The 13,492-nt window shown below is 38.1% G+C and overlaps 1 protein-coding gene across 3 annotated transcripts in view; it reads right to left on the reverse strand.

Moving 5' to 3' along the window:
- The window catches only part of TGFBR1 (transforming growth factor beta receptor 1), a 57,409-nt gene that overhangs the window by 14,780 nt on the left and 29,137 nt on the right, over positions 1-13,492 (reverse strand). The window contains exons 2-5 of one of the 3 annotated variants that reach the window (XM_044265268.1): positions 12,356-12,601; positions 9,927-10,157; positions 4,515-4,745; positions 19-186 (exon numbers count right to left, since the gene is read on the reverse strand). In XM_044265268.1, the coding sequence (XP_044121203.1) occupies positions 19-186; positions 4,515-4,745; positions 9,927-10,157; positions 12,356-12,601 (876 nt within the window). Of the gene's footprint in view, positions 1-18; positions 187-4,514; positions 4,746-9,926; positions 10,170-12,355; positions 12,602-13,492 lie in introns of all 3 variants that reach the window. The other 2 variants (XM_044265267.1, XM_044265269.1) reach the window with 2 other exon arrangements.

A 13,492-nucleotide genomic window follows, 5' to 3' on the forward strand; every position in this document is an offset into this window, starting at 1 on the left:
ATAAGTACTTCGAGTTACCTTGGGTACCAACAATCTCCATGTGGAGATGGGCAAGCCCGCTTGCTGTGGACAAGGCAAGTTTTATCATTCCTTCCACAGTAACTGTATATCTGTTCAAATAATCAAAAAGGGATCCATGCTCATGATAATCTGACACCAACCAGAGCTGAGTCCATGTACCATTGTCTGTAGAGGAGAATAACAATGTTTCAAATGGGTTGCAGAACATCCATTTATCCATTCAAAATATTACTACTTTTACTCAGTCCTGAATTCCATGACTACAACATGAAGACGGTAATTAAGTCTGTATGTTATTTCCTTCATATTTTCCCATTGTCTCACACTAATACATACATAGCTTTTAGATCCTCTGAGTAAGCCCCCTATTCTTGAGATAAGGCAAGGAGAACTAATCCCACTTAAGAGATAAGGAATCAGGGACGCCTGGGTGGCTCAGTTGGTTGGACGACTGCCTTCGGCTCAGGGCGTGATCCTGGAGTCCCGGGATCCAGTCCCACATCAGGCTCCCAGCTCCATGGGGAGTCTGCTTCGCTCTCTGACCTTCTCCTCGCTCATGCTCTCTCTCACTGTCTCTCTCTCTCAAATAAATAAATAAAATCTTTAAAAAAAAAAAAAGAGATAAGGAATCATAGTTCAAAGATGGTGATTTTCAATCTACACAGATGATAGCAGAGCTGGGACTCCTGAGTAGTTAGAAAAATGTTTGGTTCAGGTTGGGTGCTCAGTGGTTCTTTCTAGGAGGAAAGGAAAGGGGAGCATGAGGAAGATGAGAAGTATCTGGAGCCCACTGTGGCCACAGTAGGTAGGAATGGAATAGTATAGGACAAAACTGAAAGTGAGCTTAAATGAAGTAATGCAAGCTTTAATCACAGACTGTACATTCAGTTCACAAAGAAGTCAGATAAGAGGATATGATTCCAAGGTTTCCAACTCAGAAAAAATGTAAAAATAGTGGTATCATTGATAAATGGGAAAGCCGGGACAGGTCAGGAGGAAAAAAAGCTGGGGCTGAATCCAGTTTTACATAAGGTGATTTTGAACCTCAACAACCAGGAATATGTATTCCAAATATTTGTCTATAAACTAATACATGGATTTGAAATGTGTTTTCCCATGGAAATCGTGGTAAAGTTTCTGGCTAGGCTTCTAGGTTAGGCTGGTCCACAAAAACTTATCTAGCATAGGAATAGCAAGAAAACCACATACTAGGAAGCAGCTCAATTCAGTAAAAGATACACACTTGGGGGTCATCCTGCCCTGGGATGAAATCCAGGGCCTAGTTATTATTGACTATGTGACCTCAGATAAGTGAGGCTCTGTTCCTTCTTTTACACAGCAAGAACACCTTACTTTTGCAAAACTGCTAAGAAGATTTAAAAAACAGGACAACCTTAATTAAGCATTTAGTAGAATGCATGGCTCATAAGAACTTAAAATGGGTTGTCCCCTCCCTAATGGTTGCAAAAAACAGCAACGACAACAAAAACCCACCCCAACTGACATAAAATAGATTCTATATTTTAAGGCTGTTACTTCAAGGAAAGTAACTGATTAGATGAGATTAAGAAGGGTATTTTCAGAAGATTCGGGAGGGGATTTCTGGGTACTTTCAAAAGAATTTAGATACTCAGGACACTAGTTCTTAGATACTCAGGACACTAGTTCTTTACAAACTTTATATATAAACAAAGTTTATTCTTTATAAACTGATTCTATTCAAACATATACCTTTTCTTTTCCCTGATACAAATGCATCACCATTTGTATCTGCATGCTTATTAATCATGACTGAATCCTGAAAGGCTGACAAAGAGGAACACAGGCAGATGGAAGAAAGAGAGATTTTCTGAGGTAATTAACAAGAGAGGCAGAAGAAGGATATGTAAGAGGCTGTGTAATATAAAGGGTTGCCTGAGGGGGAATTAACTAAATTAGGAGGATAAAGATAAAGGAGAAGGGAAGTGGGGTGGATGTAGCCCATCCTACAATGTTTGTAGGATGGACAAAGTCCATTAACCCCTGACAAAGAAGAAAGAAGAGGGTAGTGAAGACTCAAGAGGGTGAGCCAGTTCCCATGGTGACCACCAGATGACAGCATCAGCTTGGCTGCTGCCTGAGCAAATGGGAAAAAAAATTTCAGGGCACAGCAGCAAGGGCATTTTCTGCCAGGCTGTTTGCAACTTGGAACGTGCCTCAAACATGCTGGGCCTGGGTGAGGTTTGAGCCCCAAAAGGCAGATTTAAAAGCAACCACCACAGTCAAGTTTGAAACTATGCATGTGGCTAAGTCCTTAAAGGGAGCAATTACTGTTTGTAGACCTAGAGCCTTCACACAAATCAATAAAGAGTTTTTAGAAAACAAACACAACTACTAAGAAGTAAGAAATGAACACAGAAAATCTACAGTCACAGAACATTGTCTGTAAGGTTGTTTTAAGAGTTAGAAGGGAAACTAAATGGTGCCAAAGGCAGAAGAAAATGAAAACAAAGGACTTAATCGAACTATAACCACTGCTTTTGTTTTTACATTAAGTAATACTGAATTGGAAGTAACCACTGACAGATCACTTCCTACATCCATCACATTCATCACTGCCCCAAGTCACAAAAAAGAGATAATCAAGAAGTCCCTGGGAGGCTCAGTCAGTTAAGCATCCAACCCCTTCTTTTCCGCTCAGCTCACAATCTCAGGATTGTGAGATCAAGCCCCAGGTGGTGCTCAGAGTTCAGCCGGGAGTCTGCTTAAGATTCCTTCCCCTTTCCCCCTCCCTGCCCTCCCTATCTGCTCTTCCGCCCTGCTCATGCTCTCTCTCTCTCTAAAATAAATAAATAAAATATTTTTTTTAAAAAAGAAAGAGGTAACCAAATATTGTATGGCTCCTAATGTAATATATATATCGATATGTAATATACAATATACAATATATTTTATACAAGTATATCATATAAAGTGCATAATATATAGGCAGGTATACAATATTTTCAGGAAACCAATAAAATGACTCAGATTATCTCTAATCCTAACTACCAGTTTTTAAATACAAGGAGCAAGTTCAAAGGTACTATGGAAATTCAATCAACACAATCCAGAATGTGATAAGCCCTACAGGACAAACAATCCAGTTCTTCAAGAAACCACAAGGTAAAAAAAAAAAAGAAGAGGAACAAAGGAATTTTAAGGGATTTAAATTAAATATCAACCAAATGCCATGTGTGGATTTTGCATCCTAAAAGTGAATAACCAATTTTTTTTAAAAACAGAATACACAACTGCAGAATGTGAAACTAACTGGATACTGATGACATTTCAAAAATTAACAACAGTAGTGTGGTCACGCTGCATTAAGATTCCTTAATCTAAAGATACAAATGAAACATGTTTATGGATAAAAAGATATATTATCATATCTTTGGCTTCAAATAATTCAGAGGCAGAGTAGGTAGAATCAGATCAAATATGATTGGCAATGAGCTAATCACTTTTGAAGATGGGTGATAGGCTCTATTCGCTCCACTTCTTATATATTGGAAATTTTCTAGAAATAAACTCTAAAAAAGAAACAAGTAATAACTGCTTACTTATAATAAATTCAAAAATATGGGAAAGCAAAAGGGAAAATCATAAACAGACCATAGTTCAGGCCAATCTCAAAGACAAAGTGACAGCATGCATCTGATTGCAGGCGGGGATGAGAGTGCTAACACGAGTCTCTGATGAAGTTACAAAAGCAGGAACTATGGGCACAACAGTAGAAGCCGGAGCCAAGACGGCAGATGAAGTACAGGGTGAAACCACTGGTCCCCATCAGCACTCATTCTGACTCTCCACTGACATACCTTCCGTGCTTCTTACAGCATCGAACTGAGGCCAGGGCCCCAGGCACCTGTACCACAGGCAAGAAAGCAGCTAGACGGTTGGTTACCTATGGGCACGGTGGCCCTGGAGAAACTATTTCTCTACTTAATGGAATTGATTTAAAAGTTTGTTTATTTAAAAGACTACTTAGCCCCTGCCAACTTAAAACACAGAATACACTGAGAAGTTATTTTTAATAGATAAGGTCATTAGTATCTATTAGAATGCCCTAATGGTCATGAAGAAATGTAAAGGAAACAGATCTCTGGGCTCTAACTTACCTCAAAATTTTGAGCACCCAGAGTTTATAAAACTCTATCTTTTCTATGCTATGACTATACTCAAATAACTAACTGCCTAAAACCAAAATAACAAAAGCACATCACTTTTAAATTTAAATATAGCTCTTTTATCTTATAGAACAATTGGAGATTTAGAAGCATGTCATGAGTCAAGAAAATCTTTAAGAAGTTCCTGTTTGTAAAGGTTTCTCATATATTCTATTTGACTTAATGGGTTTAATCTGTATGACAAACATTTATTTCTCATCAAATCTGACAATGTTTAGTAGCCGTATTTGTAGAAAGGCTCAAGCAGATTTCATTATACTCAAAGGAGAAGCAGATGTTACTGACCTTTATTGTCTGCTGCTATAAATCCCAGGATGTTTTCATGACGTAACATTACGGTCTGATAAATCTCTGCCTCACGGAACCATGAGCGCTCTTCTCTAGAGGAGAATATTTTAACAGCAACTTCTTCTCCTCTCCACTTTCCCCGCCAAACTTCCCCAAATCGACCTTTGCCAATACTTTCTTGTAACACAATAGTTCTTGCAATTGTTCTCTGAACAAGCAATGGTAAACCTGAAAATGAAAATAGGCATTAAGGAGTGACAGAATAACTCCAAAAGCTCTATCTTTAAAGAACTTACAATCTCACTGAAGAGTGACAAACTACATTTGCAAAAAATAGTAATTCATAATAAAATGAAAATAAGATAATAAATATAATAGAAGAATCTAGAATTTGCCTAGAGAGTCCAGGTAGGCTTTATAAAGTAAGTTGAATTTGACTGTCCTTTACGGAAGGGATAGGACCACAGGAGAAGGGGAGAGAAGGTTTTCAGGTAGGAGGAATATTAAAGCGAAGGTAGAAGAGGGAAATGAATGGATGTTTATGGAACCAGCTCAGTTAAACAGAAGGTGATATGTATGGTAAAGCAGTGGAAGAGAGGAAAGCTGTCAGAGTATGAAGGGTACTGAATGCTGAGCTCAAGATGACCACCAAGAAGGGTGCCTGGGTGGATCAGTGGTTAAGCATCTGCCTTTGGCTTGGGTCATGATTCCAGGATCCTGGGATCGAGCCCCACATTGGGCTCTCTGCTCAGAAGGGAGCCTGCTTCTCCCTCTCCCTCTGCCTGCTGCTCCCCTTGCTTGTGTGTGTACTCTCTCTCTGTGAAATAAATAAAATCTTTAAAAAAGAAAAAATGACCAATGAGAGCTATGGATAAAACAGGAACTACTAAAAATTTCTGAAAAGGGTTTATGAATGAGAAGAAGCAATTTAAAAATCTTGTTTTAGAAGGATGAATCTGGTAACGCTTTTATTGATGGGAGGAGAAAACTATGTGAACACAAACATAAAATCAGTATGTACAATCCATACTGATTTTAAAAAATCAGTAAAAATTACCACACAAACCATTTCAAGACAAGTAATTTATGTGCTAGGAACTGGCTGCATAGGCAACATTAGTATCTTAAAGAATGATGCCAAGTAACTGAAAGTGGTGACAGGACGCTGGCATTATTTCACCATCTGAACATGCCCTACTCTAAAATAAGTATTTTTAAAATATTGCCACACTTACTTGTTTACAGAAAAGGATTTTTCACTACCTACAACATTTAAGTATCACTATGTATGGGACTATTCCAATTCACTCAGTATCATATCCCCTCATAGACTAAGTTAAGTGTTTTATTATACTGACCCTGACAATAAAAATACCAGTATCAACCATGTTCTGCAAACTACAATTTCTTTCAGACAATCTATACACATAAATTTGTATAATTTATAATCTATATTCAGAGTTCCTTGCTAGACCAAATTAGCCCAATGGTAGTACATGAAATTATGTGCTGTCTTTGGTTTCCTGACGTGAAATATTTCTTAATTGAAATGTTAAGTCTTTAAAGTGATCAGAAGTTTTTTCTCTTTTCATCTCTAAGTTTCTCAAATGGGTCCTTTTCCTCTTCTTGCTCTCTATCCTCCCCACCTCCGGCAAAGCAGTTAGCAGTCTGATTATAAATAATTGTTCTTATGTTATAAGGAGGCTGCTAGCTAAAAATAGATCTGTGAAAAATCCTTATTTAAATCAAGGAGCTCTTTTATATTATCAAGATTCTTTTTTTTTTTTTTAAAGATTTTATTTATTTATTTGTCAGAGAGAGAGGGAGAGAGAGCGAGCACAGGCAGACAGAGAGGCAGGCAGAGGCAGAGGGAGAAGCAGGCTCCCTGCCGAGCTAGGAGCCCGATGTGGGACTCGATCCCAGGACGCCGGGATCATGACCTGAGCCGAAGGCAGCTGCTTAACCAACTGAGCCACCCAGGCGTCCCTATATTATCAAGATTCTTAATTATGTGGTTTAGTATAGATACTAATTTATGAAATTTTCTTACAGCCTTTGAATGGGGTTATACCATATACTTAAAGATTTAAAGTATACTTAAGAGTTAACTTCAGGAGGCTACTCTGGAAGTTAGAAAGACAAGGAGTACAGAAGAAAGGGGAATTACACACGGGAAGTCTGAAAATGTCTAACACATTCATGTCCCATGTAAATGATATGGCCAAGAAAGGCTACCAGGACAAGGAAAGTTTTTGTCTCCCCATTATCACTGGATTCTAGATCCCAAACTAAAATTCAAAGCCAAATCGAGATTCATCATATTATCTATATTTAGTTACCATAACCGACACGAATACATGTGCATTTTTAAAAAGTAGTAATTTTCTTCTAAAGAGAAAAATAAATAGGCCTAATTCAAATCTCTATGTTCTCTGCTTTCCTCTCCTCTATCCTTACAACTGCTTGAGAGAAAAACTTCCATAGGGAAACAGGGTTTGTTGCAGCTTTGCATGCAGTGAACAGCAGAGGTAAGACCCGAACAACCTGCATGCGCTGTTGTGAGAACACAGGCATGAACAAGCATAATGAGCAGTGGGCCTAAGAGACTCACTCTCTTTCAGAAACTGGCACATGTGCACACACACTTTAACAGCAGCTTAAATAAGGGCACACATACAACATGTGATTCAAATTTACACAACAGGGATTAGGTTAGCTTCAGACATAGAGCTGCCCACAGTTCCCAAGTTAAAGATACAGTCTTTGAGAAATAGAGATAGACCTTTCCTCCACTAAAGTCACGGTACTGAATAATAAACATATGAATATAACATGAAATGTTTAGTTTTACCTTTTCTCAATGAGCAAAAGAACTAAAGAGGGTATACATAAAGCCACTGTACTGATTCACAGTCGTGAGTCCCATGCATGAGACAGCGTTAAGGCTTTATAATGAATAGAAGGGAAACAGGTGGCATTTTCTGCTATCATTCAACACAGGATAGCTTCTGTCTCAATAAATCTGGAGGCCATTCAGCACATAATGAACTATGACGGGGAAAGAAGGCCTTCAACTAAGTTTTTTTGGTACAACGCAGCAAATTAATACCATATGTCAGATTTTTCTTCCAAGTATCTTTCCAATAAGTGTAACACCTGTCATTTGGACAGAACTACAATTTATCAAAACATCTTGTCTCATTTGAACCTCACAACAATCCAATGACGTTTACAGGGCAGGGTTCATTACTTTCAAAGATAAAATAACTTGGGCATGAGACATCAGCTAACTGCCCGAAGTCACAGAGCTAGCAAACAATGTAGACAAGTTTTTGCAGAGTAAGGCATAAAAGAAAGAGAGAAACTCTCAGATAACAGAGCTGTAGTTCCTGATGCATCTAAAAATACAGGTAAAATGGAAAAAGAGTGATTTCATCCTTGACTTCATGTCTGCATCCTGAAAAGTAAATAAATGTATTCTTATTCAGAAATCAGCTGCCATCCAGACAGCAATTTCTTCTAATCCTTTAGGTAGGCTGATTCCCCCAGAGGCCTGATACAGCACTACCGTGCCAAGTGGCATAAGCAGCTGTGATTTCTCTGGGTGGAAGTCTGGCAACGAGGGACTAATTCCAAATGAGCTTTAGACACCCTGATTTTCTGGGACTTTGGTCTTTGTTTATCATAGTTTTTTGATCTAGGATGACTTCTAGAATGAGCCAGATCTCCTTTGGGAATGCTTTGGATTAACTCAGAATCAACTGGAAACTCCAGGGAAACCCTAAAACAAGCTCTCTCCTCTCCTCTACCACTCTGGCCCAAAGACTGTCACATCTTCAGTGCCAAGGCTGTTCCATCTCAACCCAAATTCTTGCTTCCTCCCTGCTCACTGTGGTCTCAGGGATCCTTAAAGGCTGTTTTGAGGGACCTAGGTTCCAGTGGCAAGCCTGTGTGTGTCCAGTGTCATGGACAGAAGTCACTTACTGTATATACATGGCCAACAGACAACTTCAGGCCAAGAAGTCAGTTTCTTCATACTTTTATGACTCAACAGATATACATATAATATATATTCATTTCCTTAAAATAAACAGACATTTGTCATTGCATGAACTTTTGTAGTACTGTATGTGATTTCATGCTTCACTCATATTCTCCCCCCAGTCATAACTTCTGCTTTAATGTTCGTTTAGTCACTAAATTATAAAATTATAATATATAATTATAAAATTAGTGAGATTTTCTTTCTTTTTTTAATTTTATTTATTTATTTGACAGTCAGAGATCACAAGTAGGCAGAGAGGCAGGCAGAGAGAGAGGGGGAAACAGGCTCCCCATTGAGCAGAGAGCCCGATGCAGGGCTTGATCCCAGGACCCTTGGCATCATGACCTGATCGGAAGGCAGAGGCCTAACCCACTGAGCCACCCAGGCGCCCCTAGTGAGATTTTCATTATGTATATTTTCAAATCTTCATTTTATCCACAAACCAGGGCTTTCTTTGAAGTTGATTTATATTTTTCAAAAGACAGTATATCTCAGTATCTGTTCCATATTTGTGATGAGGAAACAGAAGCCCAAAAGAAGAAACACAGTTTAACAAGGTCAGAGCCAATCAAAGACAAACTTGCACTGGAATCTAGATCTCTTGATTCCTAGCCCAGTGTCAAGTTACAATATTGTGGAGGACAGGGGTCTGCCTCTCTTAGCATCCTTTCAAAGCACATGCAAATGGAAAAAAATAAATCCCTTTCAGTTTAAAGATGAAGCACTGCTGTACCAAAATCTACTTCAAGGAACAATTCTGGCAATTAGCCAGTCTATTTCTGAAACCACAAGAATCAGCAAATGGAACTGAGAAAAGCAAACATCACAGAGGCCATGGATCCATAAAACTATATGAGATAACAAGGTGGTTAGACATTTTTTAAAGTGAGAAAATCATTTGTTTAATAAAAAAAATAGGTCTGAGCTAAAGACAGCAATTTCATATGTTAAAAAAGCAAATAAGCTTCACAATTCCAAACACATTTTCTGTCATGCTTGCTTTCAAGTATAAAAATAAAGCTGCTAAACAATCCTGAATAGAATAGGTAGCCGCAGATCATTTGAGTATCTGTCAACTTCAGCCTCATCCATAAGAAAATAATTATCCTTATTCTTTCTATCTCATGGAGTCAAAAGGTGAGAAAGCTTTGCAATTTATACAAACAGGAAGCTGACTTACTTATTTCAACAGTAAAAGTACATTCTAATTTTCTATGCTAAAATAGTCATAGACTTCTATTGGGCTTAAGGTTGAACTAAGTTTTAAACACACTAAGCCAAATTGGCTTAACCAACTAATAAAATAAATAATATAGCTAACTTTTAGAAGATTCCTTAGGAAAAAGGAAAAATAATTCCCTTACCTGATCCAGAACCTGATGTCGTCATATCATAAATTAAATCTTTTAATGTAGTGCCCTCAGAAATAAAAGGGCGATCTAAGGAAGGATCCTCTTCATTTGGCACTCGATGGTGAATCACAGTACGGTTATGGCAGATATAAACCATCAACATGAGTGAGATGCAGACGAAGCAGACTGGTCCAGCAATGACAGCTGCCAGTTCAACGGGACCAAGGCCAGATGATGGCTTTCCTGAAAAAGGGCCTCAAATGAAATAAACATCAACAATAGCAAAAACACTGAAGGTGGCAACCGCAATTTCTTAATCCTCCCTATTTCCTCTACTTGGCCACTACTCCCATTAGTCAGAGATCCATTCCAGAAGCTCACAGGGCTCAGATACAGAACAAGTGAATCATCCAGTCTTCACCCATTGCCCCCCTACCCGCTTCATGATCACCAGCTCAATCAACATCCACTTACTCTTCCTCTGCTCTTCAGCCTTCAACTAAGGAAGTAACTTTCCCATTCTTGGGATATTTATTTGATATCTTATGATCCAATCCTAATTCTAGTAATTTCTTTTAAGAAGAAGGGTCCTTATACACTGAATACTTAATTATCTAAAGATGGCTATTGCTTTTATATATGGAAAATCTTGGCTTATCTCAAGAATTCTGGTTAACAATTAATATATGATGTTTCACTGCCTTTTGGTATTTAAAAAAAGAAGAAAATCTGAACTTTTTCTTTTTTATTATATGTATTTGGGAAAGTATTTTTTTCACTAATTTCATTAATTTTGCTAGCACATTCTTTTCTGTCTGCTTCTATGTCATTTTCTGGAGTTTTTGCAGTAAGTATTTGGGTCACCTAGGTTTATCCTCTATCTTAATCTGTTTATTATCTTTTCTCCCTGAATTGTAAACACAATTTCTCAAGCTTTTCTCACACTAGGCTATAAAATATTAGTCTCCAGTCTGCTACTCACTTTCAATATTACATTTTTTAAAATAATCAATTGAGTTTTCCATCTAAAAAAGTGATCTTTAACCAAAAACAAACTTTGGACTATCTGAAAGTTCTTCCCTATCATGACATCTACCCAGTTCAGTTCACTTCTTTTCAACCACTGAATCTTTTTAGTTGGTAATTTTTTTGCTGTTTGCTTAACAGAAACCTGGGAATGAGGGATTTAGGTATGCTTAGCATTAGAAATGAAGTTAGTTCTTCACAGGCTTTATGAGCCCTCATTTAGAAATTTTGAGCCCAAACAATGGAAATGGGAAATTCTGGAATTAGAATTTTCTTTTTCATATTAGAATTGCAGATACCCTGAACAGAAGTCGGAAAAACTATAGTCCGATAGAAACTTGCCATGGGGAAGCTTCCCTAGAATGCTGAATATCTGGTTTTTCTCTGCTGTTAGCACTCGAATGAAGTGCAGGACTGCTTCCCTCTGTAACCTGTGGAACTGGCCCTTTTCTGCTGGGCCACAGCAGTGCTTCCTACTTCAGTTAGCATCATGCCTGGAACAGCTGAGTGGAGAGTGCGCAGTGGGTCTGCCTCTCAGAGCAATGAAACCAGGTGATTCTTCTAAAGGAGAATGGAGCCTTTGCTTCTGTAACGTCCTCACCTCAAACCCCTCAGAGTTTAAGGTTTGGTGGGATTTGTAAGAGGTCCTTTCACTTACTTCTTTTCATATGGGTAGTCAATCTTCACTAGTCTGAAGTTATCTGCAGTATAAATTATAGAAGTTTTCACAAGCACAGGAATGGGGGTGGTATTCTTCCATCAATTTGGCTAGCATGAATACAAGTTTCCTGCATTTTTATATTCCTTTGATTATGACAGTAGAAATTTGGGATTTGAGGAAGGATAGGATCAGACTAAGATCTTAAACCAGAACCTGAAAATTAAACTAACCCTAAGAGGGTATAAAGCCTTCAAATTCCTGGCTCTGCTTGGACACTAGAAAATGTAAACTACTACAGTGAAGGACAAAAAAATTTAGAAATCATATGATTTATACATAAAGATCATAAAGCAAGGTTAAAATTACAAAATAAAGGCATCTGGGCTGTTTAGTGCTGCCCATTATCAATTACTTTAAAAGGCTGGATGATTATACAAGGAAAAGAAACCCACTCTAAAAATAAAGTAGGGACGGCCTGAGGACATACTGCTATGGCAGCTTTGTCAGAATTCGCCTTTAAGGGGCTAGCCTTTTAGACCTAAGTGACCTCAGAGAAAGTCTATTACTGGAACCACGTTGTCAAACAACACAACACCCAGAAGTTGGGATCTTGGCTACTCCTGTAACTCTACAACCACTGACAAGTTCCTTCTTGCCTCTGAACTGGATTCTAAGATCCCTTCCAGTTCTAAAACCATAGTCGGAATCAGCTTTTCTTGTAGTGTTAAGAAAAAAAAAATCTTATACAACTTACCAACAGTTGGGAGTTCTATTTTATTGCAATGGTCCTGGTTGCAGCAATAGGTTGTAGTAACAGACCCAGTTTTTGAAGACGGTGCACATACAAATGGTCTGTCTCGAGGAATTAGGTCAATTTCAGCTATACACATGCTATTGTGTATAACTTTGTCGGTGGTCTCTGTGACAGAGACAAAGCAGAGCCCATCTGTCACACAAGTAAAATTGTCTTTTGTACAAAGGTGGCAAAAACACTGTAATGCTGGAAAAAGAGAATAAGATTCTCTTAGAAAAAAATTCTCCAGGTTAACAATTTGAAATTATCCCATATTCCCTAAAATAATACATTCCTGATCCTATTATAATCATACAATTTCTCTGCACTGTTCAAAAAACAAAACTCTTATTACTCTCAGAAGTTCCAAATTCTGTGAAAACCATACATACGTATGAGCCAAATATGGTAAAATTGGACCCAGGTTTTTTTCTAAAACCTTTTTGCTTCCAAGTACAAATTCTGACAAGTAATTTCATTAAGTTAAGGCAAGCATTTGCACTCCTATTTGAAACACAGTACATTTAAATTTTTAACGGTCATACTTATTCTTATTAGTTGAAAGCTATGTATTCACATATTCCCCCCACTGGGTAGCAATGTGTGAAAGTACTTCTACCTACTCACAGTAGGTCAGAAATGTCATTTGGGTGGATTTATGGCAATGGAGTAAAATGGAAGTAGATTTGTACTAAGCCAGACACTCTTTCCTCTTGTGCAAATGCTAAGAAGCACATACATCTTCTAGTTAGGGTTAGTGTACTTGCTCAGTAAGCCAAGAAGACTGCACCAGTAATACATAAATGCTCCAATCACACACCCAACCATACACTGGAGAAACACAATGCTCCATGACCATTTGTATCTTTTGATCTTCGTGGCTCAAGAGGTGACTCCTTTCAGGAAGTCTTCGCCTAATTACCAACACCTTCCAATATACACAGACACACGGACACCCTCTCCACCATGTTCTCCAATGAGGTAAAATGCTGTCCAAAGCACACACTGCTTACCAGAATTGCTAGTTTTTTCTCTCCACTATGAAACTGCAAGATCCATAGTAATCATTTCTGTAAATCGATATTTAACATGAGGCCT

Source organism: Neovison vison, chromosome 9 (genome assembly GCF_020171115.1).
Source record: "Neovison vison isolate M4711 chromosome 9, ASM_NN_V1, whole genome shotgun sequence".
In the NCBI taxonomy this organism is placed as follows: Eukaryota; Metazoa; Chordata; class Mammalia; order Carnivora; family Mustelidae; genus Neogale; species Neogale vison.